The sequence below is a fragment of the Salvelinus fontinalis genome, chromosome 18 (genome assembly GCF_029448725.1).
Source record: "Salvelinus fontinalis isolate EN_2023a chromosome 18, ASM2944872v1, whole genome shotgun sequence".
Lineage (NCBI taxonomy): Eukaryota > Metazoa > Chordata > Actinopteri > Salmoniformes > Salmonidae > Salvelinus > Salvelinus fontinalis.
This window is the reverse complement of record NC_074682.1, coordinates 46807880-46825059: the sequence shown is the minus strand read 5'-3', so window position 1 is coordinate 46825059 and position 17180 is coordinate 46807880. Positions and strand designations below refer to the sequence as shown.

The 17180-nt window shown below is 41.7% G+C and overlaps 1 protein-coding gene across 1 annotated transcript in view; it reads right to left on the bottom strand.

The window, feature by feature from the left end:
- LOC129815644 (histone deacetylase 7-like) overlaps nucleotides 1-17180 on the bottom strand; it is a 67715-nt gene that overhangs the window by 38115 nt on the left and 12420 nt on the right. Inside the window, exons 3-6 of the mRNA XM_055869632.1 lie at nucleotides 13383-13576; nucleotides 12880-12973; nucleotides 2637-2757; nucleotides 520-626 (exon numbers count right to left, since the gene is read on the bottom strand). Coding sequence (XP_055725607.1) covers nucleotides 520-626; nucleotides 2637-2757; nucleotides 12880-12973; nucleotides 13383-13523 — 463 coding nt within the window. The 5' untranslated portion in view covers nucleotides 13524-13576. The remainder of the gene's footprint in view (nucleotides 1-519; nucleotides 627-2636; nucleotides 2758-12879; nucleotides 12974-13382; nucleotides 13577-17180) is intronic.

Genomic DNA, 17180 nt, shown 5'->3' with positions numbered 1-17180 from the left:
TACACCCAGTCAGTAAGACAGACATGCTTGACATTCTCACAAAAGGTTTGTTTTACACATACTTTAGTTATGTAACCAACTTTTGGTCTTTCTTTCATGCTTTCTTTCTCTTTTTGTCTAGTAATTCACTATCTCGTTCTTTCTCTCTGTTACCTCCTAGGCTTGGTGTCTCCCCCCTCTGTCTCCGTCTCTGTCTCTCCCTTTCTCTACATCAGTGTTCAGTATGTGTGTGTTAACATGTATCTAACTACATAACTCACCCAACAACTATCAGAGTAGGAATGCTGATCTACTGTAGGATCATATCCCCCTTGTCCATGCAATCTTATTCATTATGTTCTAAAAGGTCAAAGTGATCCTAGATGAGCACTGCTGTGCTCTGGTTTAGCACATCATTCATGGCAGACCCAAACCATTGTCAGGAGCTGACCACATATTGTTTACAATGTCACCCGATGACACCATAGTGAGAACGGGAAACAATCTTGTAGTAAATGTACAAACTACAAAATGTCTCACCTGTTCTTCTGAGTGGCGTGTCCTTGCGTTGGTCACATGGTGGATGATGGACAATAGGGGTCACCATGTGAGGCTTTGGGGGCATGTCAGGATCTGGGGCCAGTTCCCTATGCAACCAAGACAGTCAGTTGAGAGTCATCCACCAAAATGTTAAATAACCATTGCTAAGTGTCCATTGTTTTGTGTTCTATTAATTTTGTGTATGTACTGGTGGCTTCAAAAATAATGTTGATGAAAATGGACAGTAAAGAATCGTATTGTAAAATAATGCTTCACTCAGGCCAGTCAGTCTGGCTGTAATCTAGCACCTAATCTAATGAGTCACTCAGGCCAGTCAGTCTGGCTGTAATCTAGCACCTAATCTAATGAGTCACTCAGGCCAGTCAGTCAGGCTAAAATCTAGCACCTAATCTAATGAGTCACTCAGGCTGTAATCTATCACCTGATCTAATGAGTCACTCAGGCCAGTTAGTCAGTCACCTAATCCAGTGGTCACCAAACGGTCGATCGCGATCTTCAAGGTATTCTTAGTGGATCACCAAACATTTCTGTAGAAAAGCTTGTGCTCCTTTTTTCTTTCTCTGGGTTGCACTGTTGGCAGTACCGGGTCGGCAGTGTTCCCATTTTGTACCCTTTCATTTATCTGAAAAGGGAAACTCCGCCTACCCGGTGGAATGGGAGATCTGTGGCTAAATCAGATAGCTCAAACCACCGTGCCTACCTACAGCTACCCACGACCCTGGACACAGCAAAGTTTGATACTAGCCTATGTGAGATTAAATAACATTTAAAACCATGACAAGAGAGAAACTGTCAAAGAATACAGCAAACAGCTGCTGTTTTTATGAGTGAGTTCATGTCTAAGTTTTATTCAGCACTGTCAGCAGTGTTTTTATTCAACACTATTACAAAACATAAAACGTGCTTCTCTCTACTTCCACTCAAGATGCAGCTGCAATGAATGAGTAGCCAAGTGTATCGATAGCCCTGCCTTTTTATTATTATTAGCAGCTCGTCTATTTTAACATCGAGGAGTATTTCACTTTCTCTGGTCATTGGAACAATATGAATTTGTGCCTGAGGCAGAAGCGGTGCGACCTGAGTTAACGCCATCAGGTGGAAGACTGTTTCCATCTCTCTTGTCAGTCTCAACAGAGGAAAAAAAGGGGAGCAGGGACCATGAGAGGCAGACCCTTTGCTGCTCTCTTCTTCCCTCCACTGAGACTAATATCGTGTTGAAGACAACTGTGAACTCTGAAAATAACGAGATCCGACTGGGGAAAATGGTTTTGAACAGTTATCCAACTCGGAAACTCTGGCATCTTTCTAAAGCTCCGACTTTCCGACCTGAAGTTCTCTGACGTCATGATTTGACCTCTTTTTTCCCCCGAGGTCCCAGTTGTCTTGAACGCACCATAACAATCAGATGCAGGTACAGTACCATCAGTCCAGTAAAATAAAACAGCTAATTGTTAGCAAATTATTAAAATGTATGCTCAGCAGTGCCTTGCAAGTGCTACACCAACGGATCTGTTTTGTTATCTAAGCTCGAGTTTTGAAATATAATATAGTCTGAAAAGAACAATATTGTCAGGCCAGACATTTAGCCAATATGCTGTGATAAAGTATTAGGCCTACTTCACAAATGTCATTCCTACAGAAGAGTTTTTATGAGGTTAATGTTGCATTTTTTTACATTTAAAAAAAAAGAAATCTGAGAGGTAGTTCTTGGCTTGCTTTTTGACTTCAAAAGTAATCTTGACTCAGAAAAGGTTGGTGACCACTGACCGGATCTAATGAGTCACTCAGGCCAGTCAGTCAGGCTGTAATCTATCACCTAATCGAATGAGTCACTCAGGCCTATCTAGATTGTCTTTGAGGTAAATTTGTCTGACTTTCATCCCTTATGAGCATAATTTGTGGGACAGTATTGGATAGGTGAGAAGAAAAATATGGTAGTGCCCCCAAAGGCATGGGAGTTTAATAACAGTACATTTTCATGAGTGGACACACACAGCTCTCTCTCACATTCACACATTTAAAAAAAGTTGAATGCAAAAAGAAAACAACGTTTCTGCAGAAACTTTAATCAATATCTCTCCTGGGTCGATTCTCACCTGTAACCCCTGGGCGTGTGTCTGGTGGGGTTGGAGGCGGTCTTCTCCAGGGTGGCCTGCTCCTTCCTCTTCAGGATTTGGCTTCTGAGTTTCTGTTTCACCAGGGGACTGGCCACAGCACCTGTCCGTCAACAGAGTCACCCAATCAGAGTGTCACGGATCCCTCCGGAACATTCATTACACACCCTATTCCCAGTGATTAGTAATTGTATAAGTGTGTCCTTGGTTTATCATTGTCCTGTCCATTATTGTAACAATGTCTGTTCGTGTGAACACCTGTGCTGTGTGTTTTGGCTTTCGTGCCATTGTGGATTGCCCAGATGATTACGGGTCTCATTACGTATGTTAATCATTGTGCACTTGTGTTATATATTCGAGGTACTCCTCGCTCTTTTGTTTGGGTTTCAACCCTGTGTTTTGTCTAGTGTTTGTTTTGGTCTTCGTCCCCATGCCTTTACACGGCACGCCATAATTTGGGTACAATAAAATACCCTATTACGCATTCCTACGTCTGTCTCCCGAATAATTTATACCAGCGTGACAGAGGCAAGAAGGAACCGAAGCTGAAGTGCAGCAAGCTGACTAGTATTTAACGTTTTGTTCTGAACAGAACCATTATTTTTTTTGTTCCGTTTCACTGTTCCGACCTGCAAAATTACATTCTGAACCGGTTCGAACCCCCCAAAAAGTAGTGGTTAATATCGTTCCTTTCTGAGCCTCTGAAGTCCCCCTAAAAAATTCCATTAGCTCAAGATTAAATTACTTCACCAATCAGTGCAGATAGAGCAGCTAGCTACTGTATGTTTTTTTTATTTTTTATTTATCCGTTATTTTACCAGGTAAGTTGACTGAGAACACGTTCTCATTTGCAGCAACGACCTGGGGAATAGTTACAGGGGAGAGGAGGGGGATGAATGAGCCAATTGTAAACTGGGGATTATTAGGTGACCGTGATGGTTGAGGGCCAGATTGGGAATTTAGCCAGGACACCGGGGTTAACACCCCTACTCTTACGACAAGTGCCATGGGATCTTTAATGACCTCAGAGAGTCAGAACACCCGTTTAACGTCCCATCCGAAAGACGGCACCCTACACAGATCAATAACGGGCAATAGTTGGTAAACATTGCACGATGGACAGACAAGATACGACTGAAATGTTGCAGGTGGTGAGAGTGAGAGAGGGTGGAGGAAGAGGCTTGGCTTGAAGCGCTGGGAATCTTGTTATGACATGCATTATCTGAATTAGGCCCACATAATTATACCTACAGAGGAGCGGCTTCTATGGAGGAAATTTTAATGTCTTGAACTTCCAAGAGTTGGCTTAAAGTTGGACTACAGCTAGCTAGCTAGCAAATAAGCTTGTGTGTGCAGAGCGGCACCAGAATTAAAAACACTTAACTTTGTAGTTAATAAATCCAATGTCAGAAAGTATTCATACCCTTTGACTTATTCAACATTTGTTATGTAACAGGCTGAAAAAAATGTATATATATCTTACCCATCTACACACACATAATCCCATAATGACAAAGTGAAAAAACTTTGGTGGAAATGTTTGAAAATGTATTGAAAATGAAATCCAGAAACATATTATTTGCATAAGTATTCACACCCCTGAGTCAATACTTTGTAGAAGCACCTTTGGTGGCGATTACAGCTTTGAGTCGTCTTGGGTATGTCTGTATCAGCTTTTTACATTTTTGTCATTAGCAGACACTCTTATCCAGAGCGACTTAAAGCGACTTGTTTTTCATACATTGTCATACTGGTCCCCAGTGGGAAACTAACCAACAACCCTGGCATTGCAAGCACCATGCTCTACCAACTGAGCCACACAGGATTCTTCCTTGGAGATTTTCGCAAACTCTGTTAAGATAGATGGGAAGTGGCAGTGAACAGCAATCTTCAAGTCTTTCCAGAGATTTTCAATGGCATTCAAGTCTGGGCTTTGGCCGGACCACTTAAGGCCTTTCACATCCATTTTGCCACAATTTTGGAAGTATGTTTGGGAAGACCCATTTGCGACCAAGCTTTAACTTCCTGACTGATGTCTTGAGATGTTGCTTCAATATATCCACATCATTTTCCTGCCTCATGAAGCCATCTATTTTGTGACGTGCATCAGCCCCTCCTGCAGCAAAGCACCCCCACAACATGATGCTGCCAACCCAGTGCTTCACGGTTGGGATGGTGTTCTTCGGCTTGAAAGCCTCCCCCTTTTTCCTCCAAACATAACGATGGTCATTATGGCCAAACAGTTCTACTTTTGTTTCATCAGACCAGAGGACATTTCTCCAAAAAGTACGATCTTTGTCCCTATGTGCAGTTGCAAACCGTAGTCTGGCTTTTTTATGGCGGTTTTGGAGCAGTGGCTTCTTCCTTGCTGAGCGCCCTTTCAGGTTATGTCGATATGGGACTCGTTTTACTGTGGATATAGATACTTTTGTACCTGTTTCCTCCAGCATCTTCAGAAGGTCCTTTGCTGTTGTTCTGGGATTGATTTGCACTTTTCGCACCAAAGTATGTTCATCTCTAGGAGACAGAACGTGTCTCCTTCCTGAGCAGTATGACGGCTGCGTGGTCCCATGGTGTTTATACTTGCGTACTATTGTTTGTACAGATTAATGTGGTACCTTTAGGCGTTTGGAAATTGCTCCCAAGGATGAACCAGACTTGTGGAGGTCTACAATTGTTTTTCTGTAGTCTTGGCTGATTTCTTTTGATTTTCCCATGATTTCAAGCAAAGAGGCACTGAATTTGAAGGTAGTCCTTGAAACACATCCAAAGGTACACTTCCAATTGACTCAAAAGAAGCTTCTAAAGCCATGACATAATTTTCTGGAATTTTCCAAGCTGTTTAACTTTTTAGGGATAGGGGGCAGCATTTTCACTTTGGATGAATAGCGTGCCCAGAGTGAACTGCCTCCTACTCTGTCCCAGATGCTAATATATGCATATTAGCATGTATTACTATTGGATAGAAAACACTCGGAAGTTTCTAAAACTGTTTGAATTATGTCTGTGAGTGTAACAGAACTCATATGGCAGGCAAACTTCCAAACAGGAAGTGGAAATTCTGAGGCTGGTTGATTTTCAACTCATCGCCTATTCAAATCCCAGTAAGATATGGATTTGTTTGCACTTCCTACGCCTTCCACTAGATGTCAACAGTCTGTAAAACGTTGAATGAAGCCTCTGCTGTGATGTGGGGCCGGATGGGAACTGTTTCAGTCAGTGGACTGGCAGAGTGCCAGTTCTTGGTCACGCGCATTCCAAATGATATCGCCTTGCGTTCCAGTACTTCTGTAGACACAAAGGAATGCTCCGATTGGAACGTTATTGGATATATATGATAACAACATCCTGAAGATTGATTCTCTACTTAGTTTGACCAGTTTATTCGACCTGTAATATAACTGCGCGAGCGTTTGGACATGTATACTAAACGTGCTAGCAAAAGTAGCTACTTGGACATAAATAATTGACATTATCGAACAAAACAACAATTTATTGTGGAACTAAGATTCCTGGGAGTGCATTCTGATGAATGTCATCAAAGGTAAGGGAATATTTATGATGTAATTTTGTATTTCTGTTGACTCCAACATGGCGGAGAAATGTTTTTTTTTATATCTGAGCGCCGTCTCAGATTATTGCAAGGTGTGCTTTTTCCGTAAAGTTTTTTTTTAAATCTGACACAGCGGTTGCGTTAAGAACAAGTGTATCTTTAATTCTATGTAAAACATGTATCTTTCATCATAGTGTATGGTGAGTATTTCTGTTATTAGATGTGCCTCTGCAATTTCTCCAGATATTTTGGAGGCATTTCTGAACATGGCGCCAATGTAAACTAAGATTTTGGGATATAAATATGCACATTATCGAACAAAACATACATGTATTGTGTAACATGATGTCCTATGAGTGTCATCTGATGAAGATCATCAAAGGTTAGTGATTCATTTTTTCTCTATTTCTGCTTTTTGTGACTCCTATCTTTGGCTGGGAAAATGGCTGTGTGTTTTTTGGACTTGGCGGTGATCTAACGTAATCATATGTTGTGTTTTCGCTGTAAAGCATTTTTTTTTATTTTATCGGACACGATGGGTAGATTAACAAGATGATTATCTTTCATTTGCTGTATTGGACCTGTTAATGTGTGAAAGTTACATATTTCAAAAAAATATTTTTTGAATTTCCCGCGCTGCCTTTTCAGCGGAATGTTGTGGGGGGGGGGGGGGGGGGGGGGTCCGCTAGCGGTGTCCTAGAAAGGTTAAAGGCACAGTCAATTTAGTGTATGTAAACTTCTGACCCACTGGAATTGTGATACAGTGAATTATAAGTGAAATAATCTGTCTGTAAACAGTTGTTGGAAAAATTACTTGTGTCATGCACAAAGTAGATGTCCTAACCGACTTGCCAAAACTATAGCTTGTTAACAAGAAATTTGTGGAGTGGTTGAAAAACGAGTTTTAATGACTCCAACCTAAATTTATGCAAACTTCCGACTTTAACTGTATACAGTGCATTGGGAAAGTATTCAGACCCATTGACCTTTTCCACATTTTGTTACATTACAGCCTTGTTTTAAAGTTGATTAAAACGTTTCCCCCCCCCCCCTCATCAATCTACACACAATACCCATGATGACAAAGCAAAACAGGTGTTTAGAAATGTTTGCAAACTCAATTTACACCACCATGTCATGTTTATGTGTCAAAAAGATTGATACATGAATCCTCCTCCAAACAGTTTCAATGGCCTTGCATGGAATGTGATATTAAAGGTACTGCTGATAGAAATGAATGGACAGACAAGGAGGGAGGAGACATAATAAACAACTTAACACATAATACAAGGGTTAAATACCTTATTTAGCATTGGTCCGATGAGAAAAAAACAGTACTGCATCAAAAAAACAACAGCAAACTTCACTCAGCATACTTGCACACAGTACCACAGACAGACATTATATCATCAAAGATCCAAGCCCAATGTTTTTAGGGGATGAACAATAGTGCTTTTAAACCAATATTATTGCAGATCCAGGAACCATGTGAACTGACACCTTGCAGGTTTGATTGAACTCTGCCCTGTATCTAAGTTGTGCTAAAGCGACTCAGGGTAGTAGATGCTAATCTAGGATCAAATACCCTATGTCCATCTAATTGTATTCATTGTGATAGGAATTGAAAAACTGATCCAAGATCAACACTTCTACTCTGGAAAAACCTTATGAATACGGTCCCTGAGTAGAGAAATGATGAGTAGAGAGAGATGTCTGCAAAAGTGTTCAGCCAGACAGTACTCTCAGAGGGAAAACACACCCACACACTTACAGTGCATTTGGAAAGTATTCAGACCACTTGACTTTTAACCACATTTTGTTACAATACAGCCTTTTTCTAAAATGGATTAAATCATCTCACCACAATACCCCATATTGACAAAGCAAAAACAAGATTTGTCACACCTGTATTTGGGGAGTTTCTCCCATTCTTCTCTGCAGATCCTCTCAAGCTCTGTCAGGTTGGATGGGGAGCGTTGCAGAGCTATTTTCAGGTCTCTCCAGAGATGTTTGATCGGGTTCAAGTCCGGGCTCTGGCTGGGCCACTCAAGGACATTCAGAGACTTGTCCCGAAGCCAATCCTGCGTTGTCTTGGCTGTGTGCTTAGTGTCGTTGTCCAGTTGGAAGGTGAACCTTCACCCCAGTCTGAGGTCCTGAGAGCTATGCAGCAGGTTTTCATCAAGAATCTATCTGTACTTTGTTCATCTTTCCTGTTATCCTGACTAGTCTCCCAGTCCCTGCCACTGAAACACATCCCCAGAGCATAATGCTGCCACCACCATGCTTCAGCGTAGGGATGGCGCCAGGTTTCCACCAGACATGATGCCTGGCATTTAGGCCAAAGAGTTCAATCTTGGTTTCATCAGACCAGAGAATTGTGTTTCTCATTTTCCCATTGCTCTGAGAGAACTTTAGGTGCCTTTTGGCAAACTCAAAGTGGGCTATCATGTGCCTTTTACTGAGGAGTGGCTTCCGTCTGGACACTTCCGTCTGGACACTTCCGTCTGCTCAGTTTGGCCAGGCAGCCAGCTCTAGGAAGAGTCTTGGTGGTTTCAAACTTCTTCCATTTAAGAATGATGGAGGCCACTGTGTTCTTGGGGACCTTCAATGCTGCTGATATTTTTTGGTACCTTTCCCCAGATCTGTGCCTCGACACAATCCTGTCTCAAAGCTCTGCGGACAATTCCTTCGACCTCATGGCTTGGTTTTAGCTCTGACATTCACTGTCAACTTTGGGACCTTAAATTTAGACAGCTATGTGCCTTTCCAAATCATGTCCAATCAACTGAATTTACCACAGGTGGACTCCAGGTGGACTCCAATCAAAATCGAAACATCTCAAGGATGATCAATGAAAACAGGATGCCCCTGACCTCAATTTAGAGTATTTTAGCAAAGAATCTGAATACTTATTTAAATAAGGTGTTTCTGTTTTTTTATATATAAATTTGCAAACATTTCTTAAAACCTTTTTTCGCTTTTTCATTATGGGTATTGATGATTGACATTAATTTAACCCATTTTAGAATAAGGCTGCAACATAAAAATAAAAATAAAAAAAAAGTGAAGGGGTCTGAATAATTTCCGAATGCACTGTAAGCCTCAGCACAATTTTATCTTGAAGATCTCCAGACAGTTCCTTGGACTTCATGGTATAGTTTCTGCCCTGACATACACTGTCAATTGTGGGACCTTCTATAAACAGGTGTGTTTCTATCATGTCCAAACAATTGAATTGGCCACAGGTGGACTCCAATCAAGTTGTAAGACATCTGAAGGATGATCAAAAGAAATTGGATGCACCTGCAAAGGAGGGGTGTGAATACTTACTGTATGTAAATTAGATATTTCTGTATTTAATTTTCAATACATTTACAAGAATTTCTAAAAACATGTTTTCATTTTGTCATTATGGGTTATTGTGTGTAGATGGGTGAGAAAAAACATATATAGAATCTATTTTGAATTCAGGTTGTAATACAACAAAATGTGGAATAAGTCAAGTGATATGAATACTTTCTGAAGGCACTGTATAGTATCCCTAACTAGAATTGAAAAAGTTAACCATTCTTCTTAATCCATTCTTCTTCTAACATCAGTAGGCTACAGTAGACTACACTCCAGATGGGGAGGGGCAGGTTGCCTACACACTCACTAGCAAAGATTTCCAGTTCGCAGAAAGACACTGGAATACGTTTCTGTGTGACAGAGTGAGGGCTTTAAATAAATACCTTGTTGCTTTTTTTGTGGGACTGAAAAAAATTCCCTTAATGTAAAATAATATTATTAACGGTTCCCATGCTTTTAAAAATATGCTTTTCCGTTCCACAACTGTCACGTTCGTCATAAGGAGTAGACGTGGTATGTTTCCATCCTTTATTGTGGAATAGAAAACTTCAAAGAACAAAAGAACAAAACGAACAAACGAAACATGACGCTAAAATAATGCTCACAGGCAACTATACATAGACAAGATCCCACAAAGCACAATGGGCAAATGGCTACCTAAATATGATCCCCAATCAGAGACAACGATAAACAGCTGCCTCTGATTGGGAACCATACTAGGCCAACATAGAAATATAATTCACCTAGATAACCCACCCTTAAATCACACCCCGACCTAACCAACAGAGAATAAAAGCTCTCTATGGTCAGGGCGTGACAGTATAGATCACCTTCATTAGTATAGATCAACAACAGTATAGATCACCTTCATTTCATGGTTCGGATTCTGTTCCAGGAAAATGTTTTTTATTTTCCAGTTTTCGGTTCTGTTCCCTGAACCGGTTCCAACCCCTGAACTAGATATATTAGTGTCAGTGGCGGGATACAGGACAATAATTCAAATATAAAGATTTTATCTGTACTGTATAATAACTGACAAGCAGTTTCATCATGTGTTAAAATCAACAATCTACCTCTATTCCTGCTTATTAAACATTAGCAAAAGAGGAGATGCTATGCATTTCCCTTGTAATGAATTACTAGTCAGACAACCGTCTGACTGCTGTGACTTGCGAAATGTAAGTTTTACAATGATAAGCCATTAAAGAGGCTAAATGTAAACAGTTTGCATTGTAATTTCAGAAAATTCAATACAAAATCCCATTCTGATAATTCAGCCTTTCTATTAGACAACAAAAGACGGTCCGTTTTTCAGTTGTCAAATAGAAAAGGTGAACCCTACCATCAGCGTCTCTCAGAGGCCTGTCATCTACTCACGGGCAGAATCAACAATAGCAGACTTAGGCAGTAAAAAGAGGGGGCGGCATTTCACATGTAACCCCTTTGAAGCTGAACTCTGATGGGCAGGTTCTTAGGAATTTGGGGATTTACAGATTGCTTTGCGGCATTTTTTAACAGTGGTTTCCTCCCCGAAAGTAAAAGACAACAAACAACATGACATTGTACAATTATTAAGTCCTCATGTTACTTGCTTCCTTGTTTTGACTTAGGTTTCATGTGCAAATAGACTGACTTAAATAATGGAATTCCCCTTGTTCCATAAAACGCATTGTAGGATTCAAAGGATTAACCGAAACCAATGCACACAAACACCTAAACTACCTACAAGACTGCACAGGTGTCATCATACATTGCCTTTCTAAAAGACATGGTCGTCATAGTTTACATGATAATCGAAGTATTCCTTATATATTAACACCAGTATCCCAGAAACCCTAGACCCACTCCAATTTGCATACCACCCTAACAGATCCACAGATGATGCAATCTCTATTGCACTCCACACTGCCCTTTCCCAACTGGACAAAAGGAACACCTATGTGAGAATGCTATTCATAGACTACAGCTCAGCGTTCAACACCATAGTGCCCTCAAAGCTCATCAATAAGCTAAGGACCCTGGGACTAAACACCTCCCTCTGCAACTGGATCCTGGACTTCCTGACGGGCCGTCCCCAGGTGGGAAGGGTAGGTAACAACACATCCGCCACGCTGATCCTCAACACAGGGGCCCCTCAGGGGTGCGTCCTCAGTCCCCTCCTGTACTCCCTGTTCCCTCATGACTGCACGGCCAGGCTCGACTCCAACACCATCATTAAGTTTGCAGATGACACAACAGTGGTAGACAGACTATATGGAGGAGGACAGAGACCTGGCAGTATGGTGCCAGGACAACAACCTCTCGCTCAACGTGATCAAGACAAAGGAGATGATTGTGGACTACAGGAAAAAGAGGACCGAGCACGCCCCCATTCTCACCGACGGGGCTGTAGTGGAGCAGGTTGAGAGCTTCAAGTTCCTTGGTGTCCACTTCACCAACAAACTAACATGGTCCAAGCACACAACAAGGGCACAACAAAACCTATTCACCCTCAGGAGACTGAAAAGATTTGGCATGGGTTCTCAGATCTTTAAAAGGTTCTACAGCTGCAACATCGAGAGCATCCTGACTGGTTACATCACTGCCTCCGACCACAAGGCACTACAGAGAGTAGTGCATACTGCCCAGTACATCACTGGGGCCAAGCTTCCTGCCATCCAGGACCTCTACACCAGGTGGTGTCAGAGGAAGGCCCTAACAATTGTCAAAGACTCGAGCCACCCTAGTCATAGACTGTTCTCTCTGCTACCACAGGGCAAGCGGTACCGGAGCACCAAGTTTAGGTCTCAGAGGCTTCTAAACAGCTTCTACCCCCAAGCCATAAGACTCCTGAACAGCTAATAAAATGGCTACCCAGACTATTTGCATTGCCCTCCCTGCTTTCACACCACTGCTACTCTCTGTTGTTATCATCTATGCATAGTCACTTTAATAACTCTACCTACATGTACATATTACCTCAACTAACCAGTGCCCCCGCACATTGACTCTGTACCGGTATCCCCCCCCCCCCCCCCCCCCCCGTATATAGTCTCGCTATTGTTATTTTACTGCTGCTCTTTAATTACTTGTTACTTTTATTTCTTATTCTTACTCGTTTTTGTTTAAACTTCATTGTTGGTTAGGGGCTTGTGAGTAAGCATTTCACTGTACTCAGCGCATGTGACTAATAAAATGTAATTTGATTTGATATACAGTACAGTGGAGGCTGCTGTGGGGAGGACGGCTCATAATAATGGCGGTAACGGAGCGATTGGAATGGCATCAAACACATGGAAACCATGCAATGTGTCCTCCACAGGGCCAGGTGGCACAGTTACTTACTTTGCTCACTCTTATCCTTATACATCAGCTGCTGCAGTTCTTGTCTCTTGTCCGGCTCTTTCTCCTGGCGACTCTGCTCCATGTCATACTCGTACTGAAACGAGACCATTCAGATTTGCATTTAAGCGCACTGGGTTTTCACTAGTTACCACAATCACAAAGTGCCAATTGGCTATATCGTAAACATTCATGAAAACAAAAATGTGCTTTTTAGTCTTAATTTAAGGTTAGCAGTGTGGTTAAGGTTAGGGTTAAAATCACATTTGAAAAATATATATTTTTGAAATAGGTGTGGTTTATGACTTTGTGGCTGTGGAAACTAGTGACGACCGGCAAACTGGCCCATAGACAATATTCAGGAACTTATATCAGCCCAAAGAAAGGCATCATAGAGATAGAAAGAGGGCACACCTCCTATATTTGCCATTGATTTCTTCTGTGACAGCATGGCTAGTGCCATGGAGGGCTATCTCAACTATAAAGTTTGTGAAAGGGCTCCTCACGTGGATGTGCTGTGGCAGGTGCTTCTGGGAGTCCTGGGCACAGTGCTGGGCTGAGAAGGCTCCCAGGAAAAGGGAGTGGTGGGGTGCCAGCATAACCGAGTCAGGCTCGGGACGCACCAACCTCTGGGTACGCAGGTCCATGTGCCACTCCGGCCAGAGTGGTTACGAAGCCTCGCAAGGAACTTGCACATCCACTACAGAGAAAGGGAAGCAAAATAAAAGAGGAGAGAAAGAGGAGAGAAAGACATTAGTTAAGATGATGAGCCAAGGCTTTGTTCGTTAGACTAGATCATTGGAGAGAACGGATAATCTGAGACTGAACCAAAGCTGAGGTGCTGCATTCTAAGCTCCCGACTGAACTTCGTGAATTGGTGTCAGCGGTGGGATCTGGGCTGTCCAAAATCCCCAAAATAGAAAACCCAGCCATTACTCTCCCTTTCTCTCCTTCTGTCCTCTATTTTTCTCTCTCTTCTTCTCTTGTGTTGTTTCTTTTCGTGGCCCAGTCAAGGCCCCCAGTCAAGGCCTCCATGATGAGGCCTGTGTCGGAACACACTAGAAAAGGGACAGCTGATCCCATGGAATAGTCTACACTTGTGTGATTAAAACATACCAATGATGGTATGCACCCGCACATGCACACACGCACGCACACACAGACTCACACACACACCATAATAAATAGCTGTATCCCACACCTGAGGGATATACTACAAAATAGGATCAACGAGTTTAACTTTAATAAGTAACCAGAAAAAGCTATTGATTTTCTGGTTCATTAAAAAAACTTTAAACTTGGGTATGTGTTTTTTGTTGTTGAATCAGTTAGACCATGCTCGTTTCAAGCTTATCTTTCTAAAAAATACAGTTATATCAGAAGATGTAGGCAAGTTAGCTGGCTAACTCCTTGATTCTGCTTTGTAGTATTTATAGATGATTCAGGACAATGAACAACTAGATTAGATTGAAACGAAACATGGGCTGATGTCTCATTATACAATACATGCTTTATTGGTCCATTTGCACAGATATTCTTAATTTTATTGCTGTCACAGTACCCAACCTGACACACTGGGAGCAGTACAGGGGCTGAGAAGAGCACTGCTCCAGGGGTAAAGTGCCGTGTTCAAGGGCACAACGGCGCTAGGTAGTATACAGGGATATTAAGGTGTAAGAGAGTACCAGTCCTTACAACAGGCCATTGTTAGATAATGTGACTCAGTGTATGTCAAGTTTATGTGTTGATAGTATATTATGTAGAATAACAGTCGTCATACAAGACTCCCAGGAAGAGGAACGTCATCCTGCTCAAATGGACTTGGCTAAAATTACATTCAGTAACAGGAGGGGTCAGTAACAGGAGGGGGAAGAGAGTAAAGAAAGCAGGCAGCCACAGAAAGTCTGATAGAATGAAAGACTGAAAGACAAAGACTGAAAGACTGAAATACAGAAAGACAGAAATACAGAAAGACAAATACTGAAAGACTGAAAGACAGAAAGACAGAACGAAGTGAAGGGGAGAAAGGTGGATTACAACATTGTGTGGAATTTGGGTCAGATACAGTACATGAATCTGTCACCACAATCAAGTTTTTACCAGGAAACAAGGTTAAATTTTGCCAGAAAAAGTGAGACAATAAAACCAAACTCAGGGCCATGTCCCGTAACAATCGTCCCTTTTATAGGTAGACTGGAGAAGAAATATTTCGGAGTCATTTTGAGTCACGGGTTATTGAAGGAACATTTTGTGGGCATCATGGTTAAAAATGCTTGTTGAAACATTGTGTTCATTTATCTGGGTCAGGAGTCATGCCCAGTTTGTCTGCAGTAAGTGTAGACGAATGGAAATTGACCACATAATGTGTGTAGGGCATGGATGGAAGAGTACCTGGCTGTGAAAAACAATATTGCACAAGACTCGTTACTACAGAGCCCGACTTTCCTCAAAAGTTCATGTGGCCATATTAGATTTGTTTACCGATTCAACTTACACCACTATGTCATGTTTATGTGTCAAAAAGATGTATACATGAATCCTCCTCCAAACAGTTTCAATGGCCTTGCATGGAATGTGATATTAAAGGTACTGCTGATAGAAATGAATGGACAGACAAGGAGGTAGGAGACGTAACTTAACATAATAAACAACTTAACACATAATACAAGTGTTAAATACCTTATTTAGCATTGGTCCGATGAGAAAAAAACAGTACTGCATCAAAAAAACATCAGCAAACTTCACTCAGCATACTTGCACACAGTACCACAGACAGACATTATATCATCAAAGATCCAAGCCCAATGTTTTTAAGGGATGAACAATAGTGCTTTTAAACCAATATTATTGCAGATCCAGGAACCATGTGAACTGACACCTTGCAGGTTTGATTGAACTCTGCCCTGTATCTAAGTTGTGCTAAAGCGACTCAGGGTAGGAGATGCTAATCTAGGATCAAATACCCTATGTCCATCTAATTGTATTCATTGTGATAGGAATTGAAAAACTGATCCAAGATCAACACTTCTACTCTGGAAAAACCTTATGAATACGGTCCCTGAGTAGAGAAATGATGAGTAGAGAGAGATGTCTGCAAAAGTGTTCAGCCAGACAGTACTCTCAGAGGGAAAACACACCCACACACTTATTACCGTAAGACAAATATGCATGACACACTGCCCCATCACCAAACAACAGACTCCAGTACATCTGGGGATCTCTTTAATGGTGGGTGGTGCAGTGAGATTGTACCAAATCAAATCAAATTTTATTTGTCACATACACATGGTTAGCAGATGTTAATGCGAGTGTAGCGAAGTGCTTGTGCTTCTAGTTCCGACAATGCCGTAATAACCAACGAGTAATCTAACCTAACAATTCCACAACTACCACTGGGATAACTGGTGTATTCTTGCATAATAGACCCTCATTACTAACCTCACAATTACCAGACTGATTACCGCTGTGAAATCAGTGTAGCGAAACAGAATCTGCATGGTTGTATGATATTACCTCATTACGTCGCCATGACAACCAACGAGCCATGACAGCTACCGTGTGGACTGTCTGAAGTGTCCTTAACCTTCGTTCTGTGTGTGTGTGTGTGTGTGTCACAATTCCAATGGTGAAATGAAGGAGTCAGGTGCAGAGAGCAGAGTAGTTCCGAGCAAGTTGAATTTATTATTTCAACCAGAAATAATCTATGAGACGGCTACGCCACACAACAAAGGGCGCGTCAAAGAATACAGTCCAACATAAATTAGGACAGAATCCACTATATAAATCACCACCACAACAAACAGAATAACAAGCCAACTGGGTTTAAATAACACCCTAAACACAAAACAGGTGATACCAATTAGACAACCCTAAATGAAAACAGAAAAGGGGATCGGTGGCAGCTAGTAGGCCGGAGACGACGACCGCCGAGCGCCGCCCGAACGGGAAGAGGCACCATCCTCGGCGGGATTCGTAACAGTGTGTGTATGTGTGTGTGTGTATGCGTGTGTTTGTGTGTGTGTATGTATGTATGTGTGTGCATGTGTGTGTGTGTATGTATGTGTATGTATGTGTATGTATTTGTGTGTATGTGTGTGTGCGGTATTTGTGTGTATGTGTGTGTGCGTGTGTGTGTGAGTATGTTTGTGTGTGTATATTTTTTTGATTGTTTATTTAACCTTCATTTAGCTAGGCAAGTCAGTTAATAACAAATTCTTATTTGCAATGACGGCCTAGGCCGACCAAACCTGGATGACGCTGGGCCAATTGTGCGCTGCCCTATGAGACTCCCAATCACAGCTGCA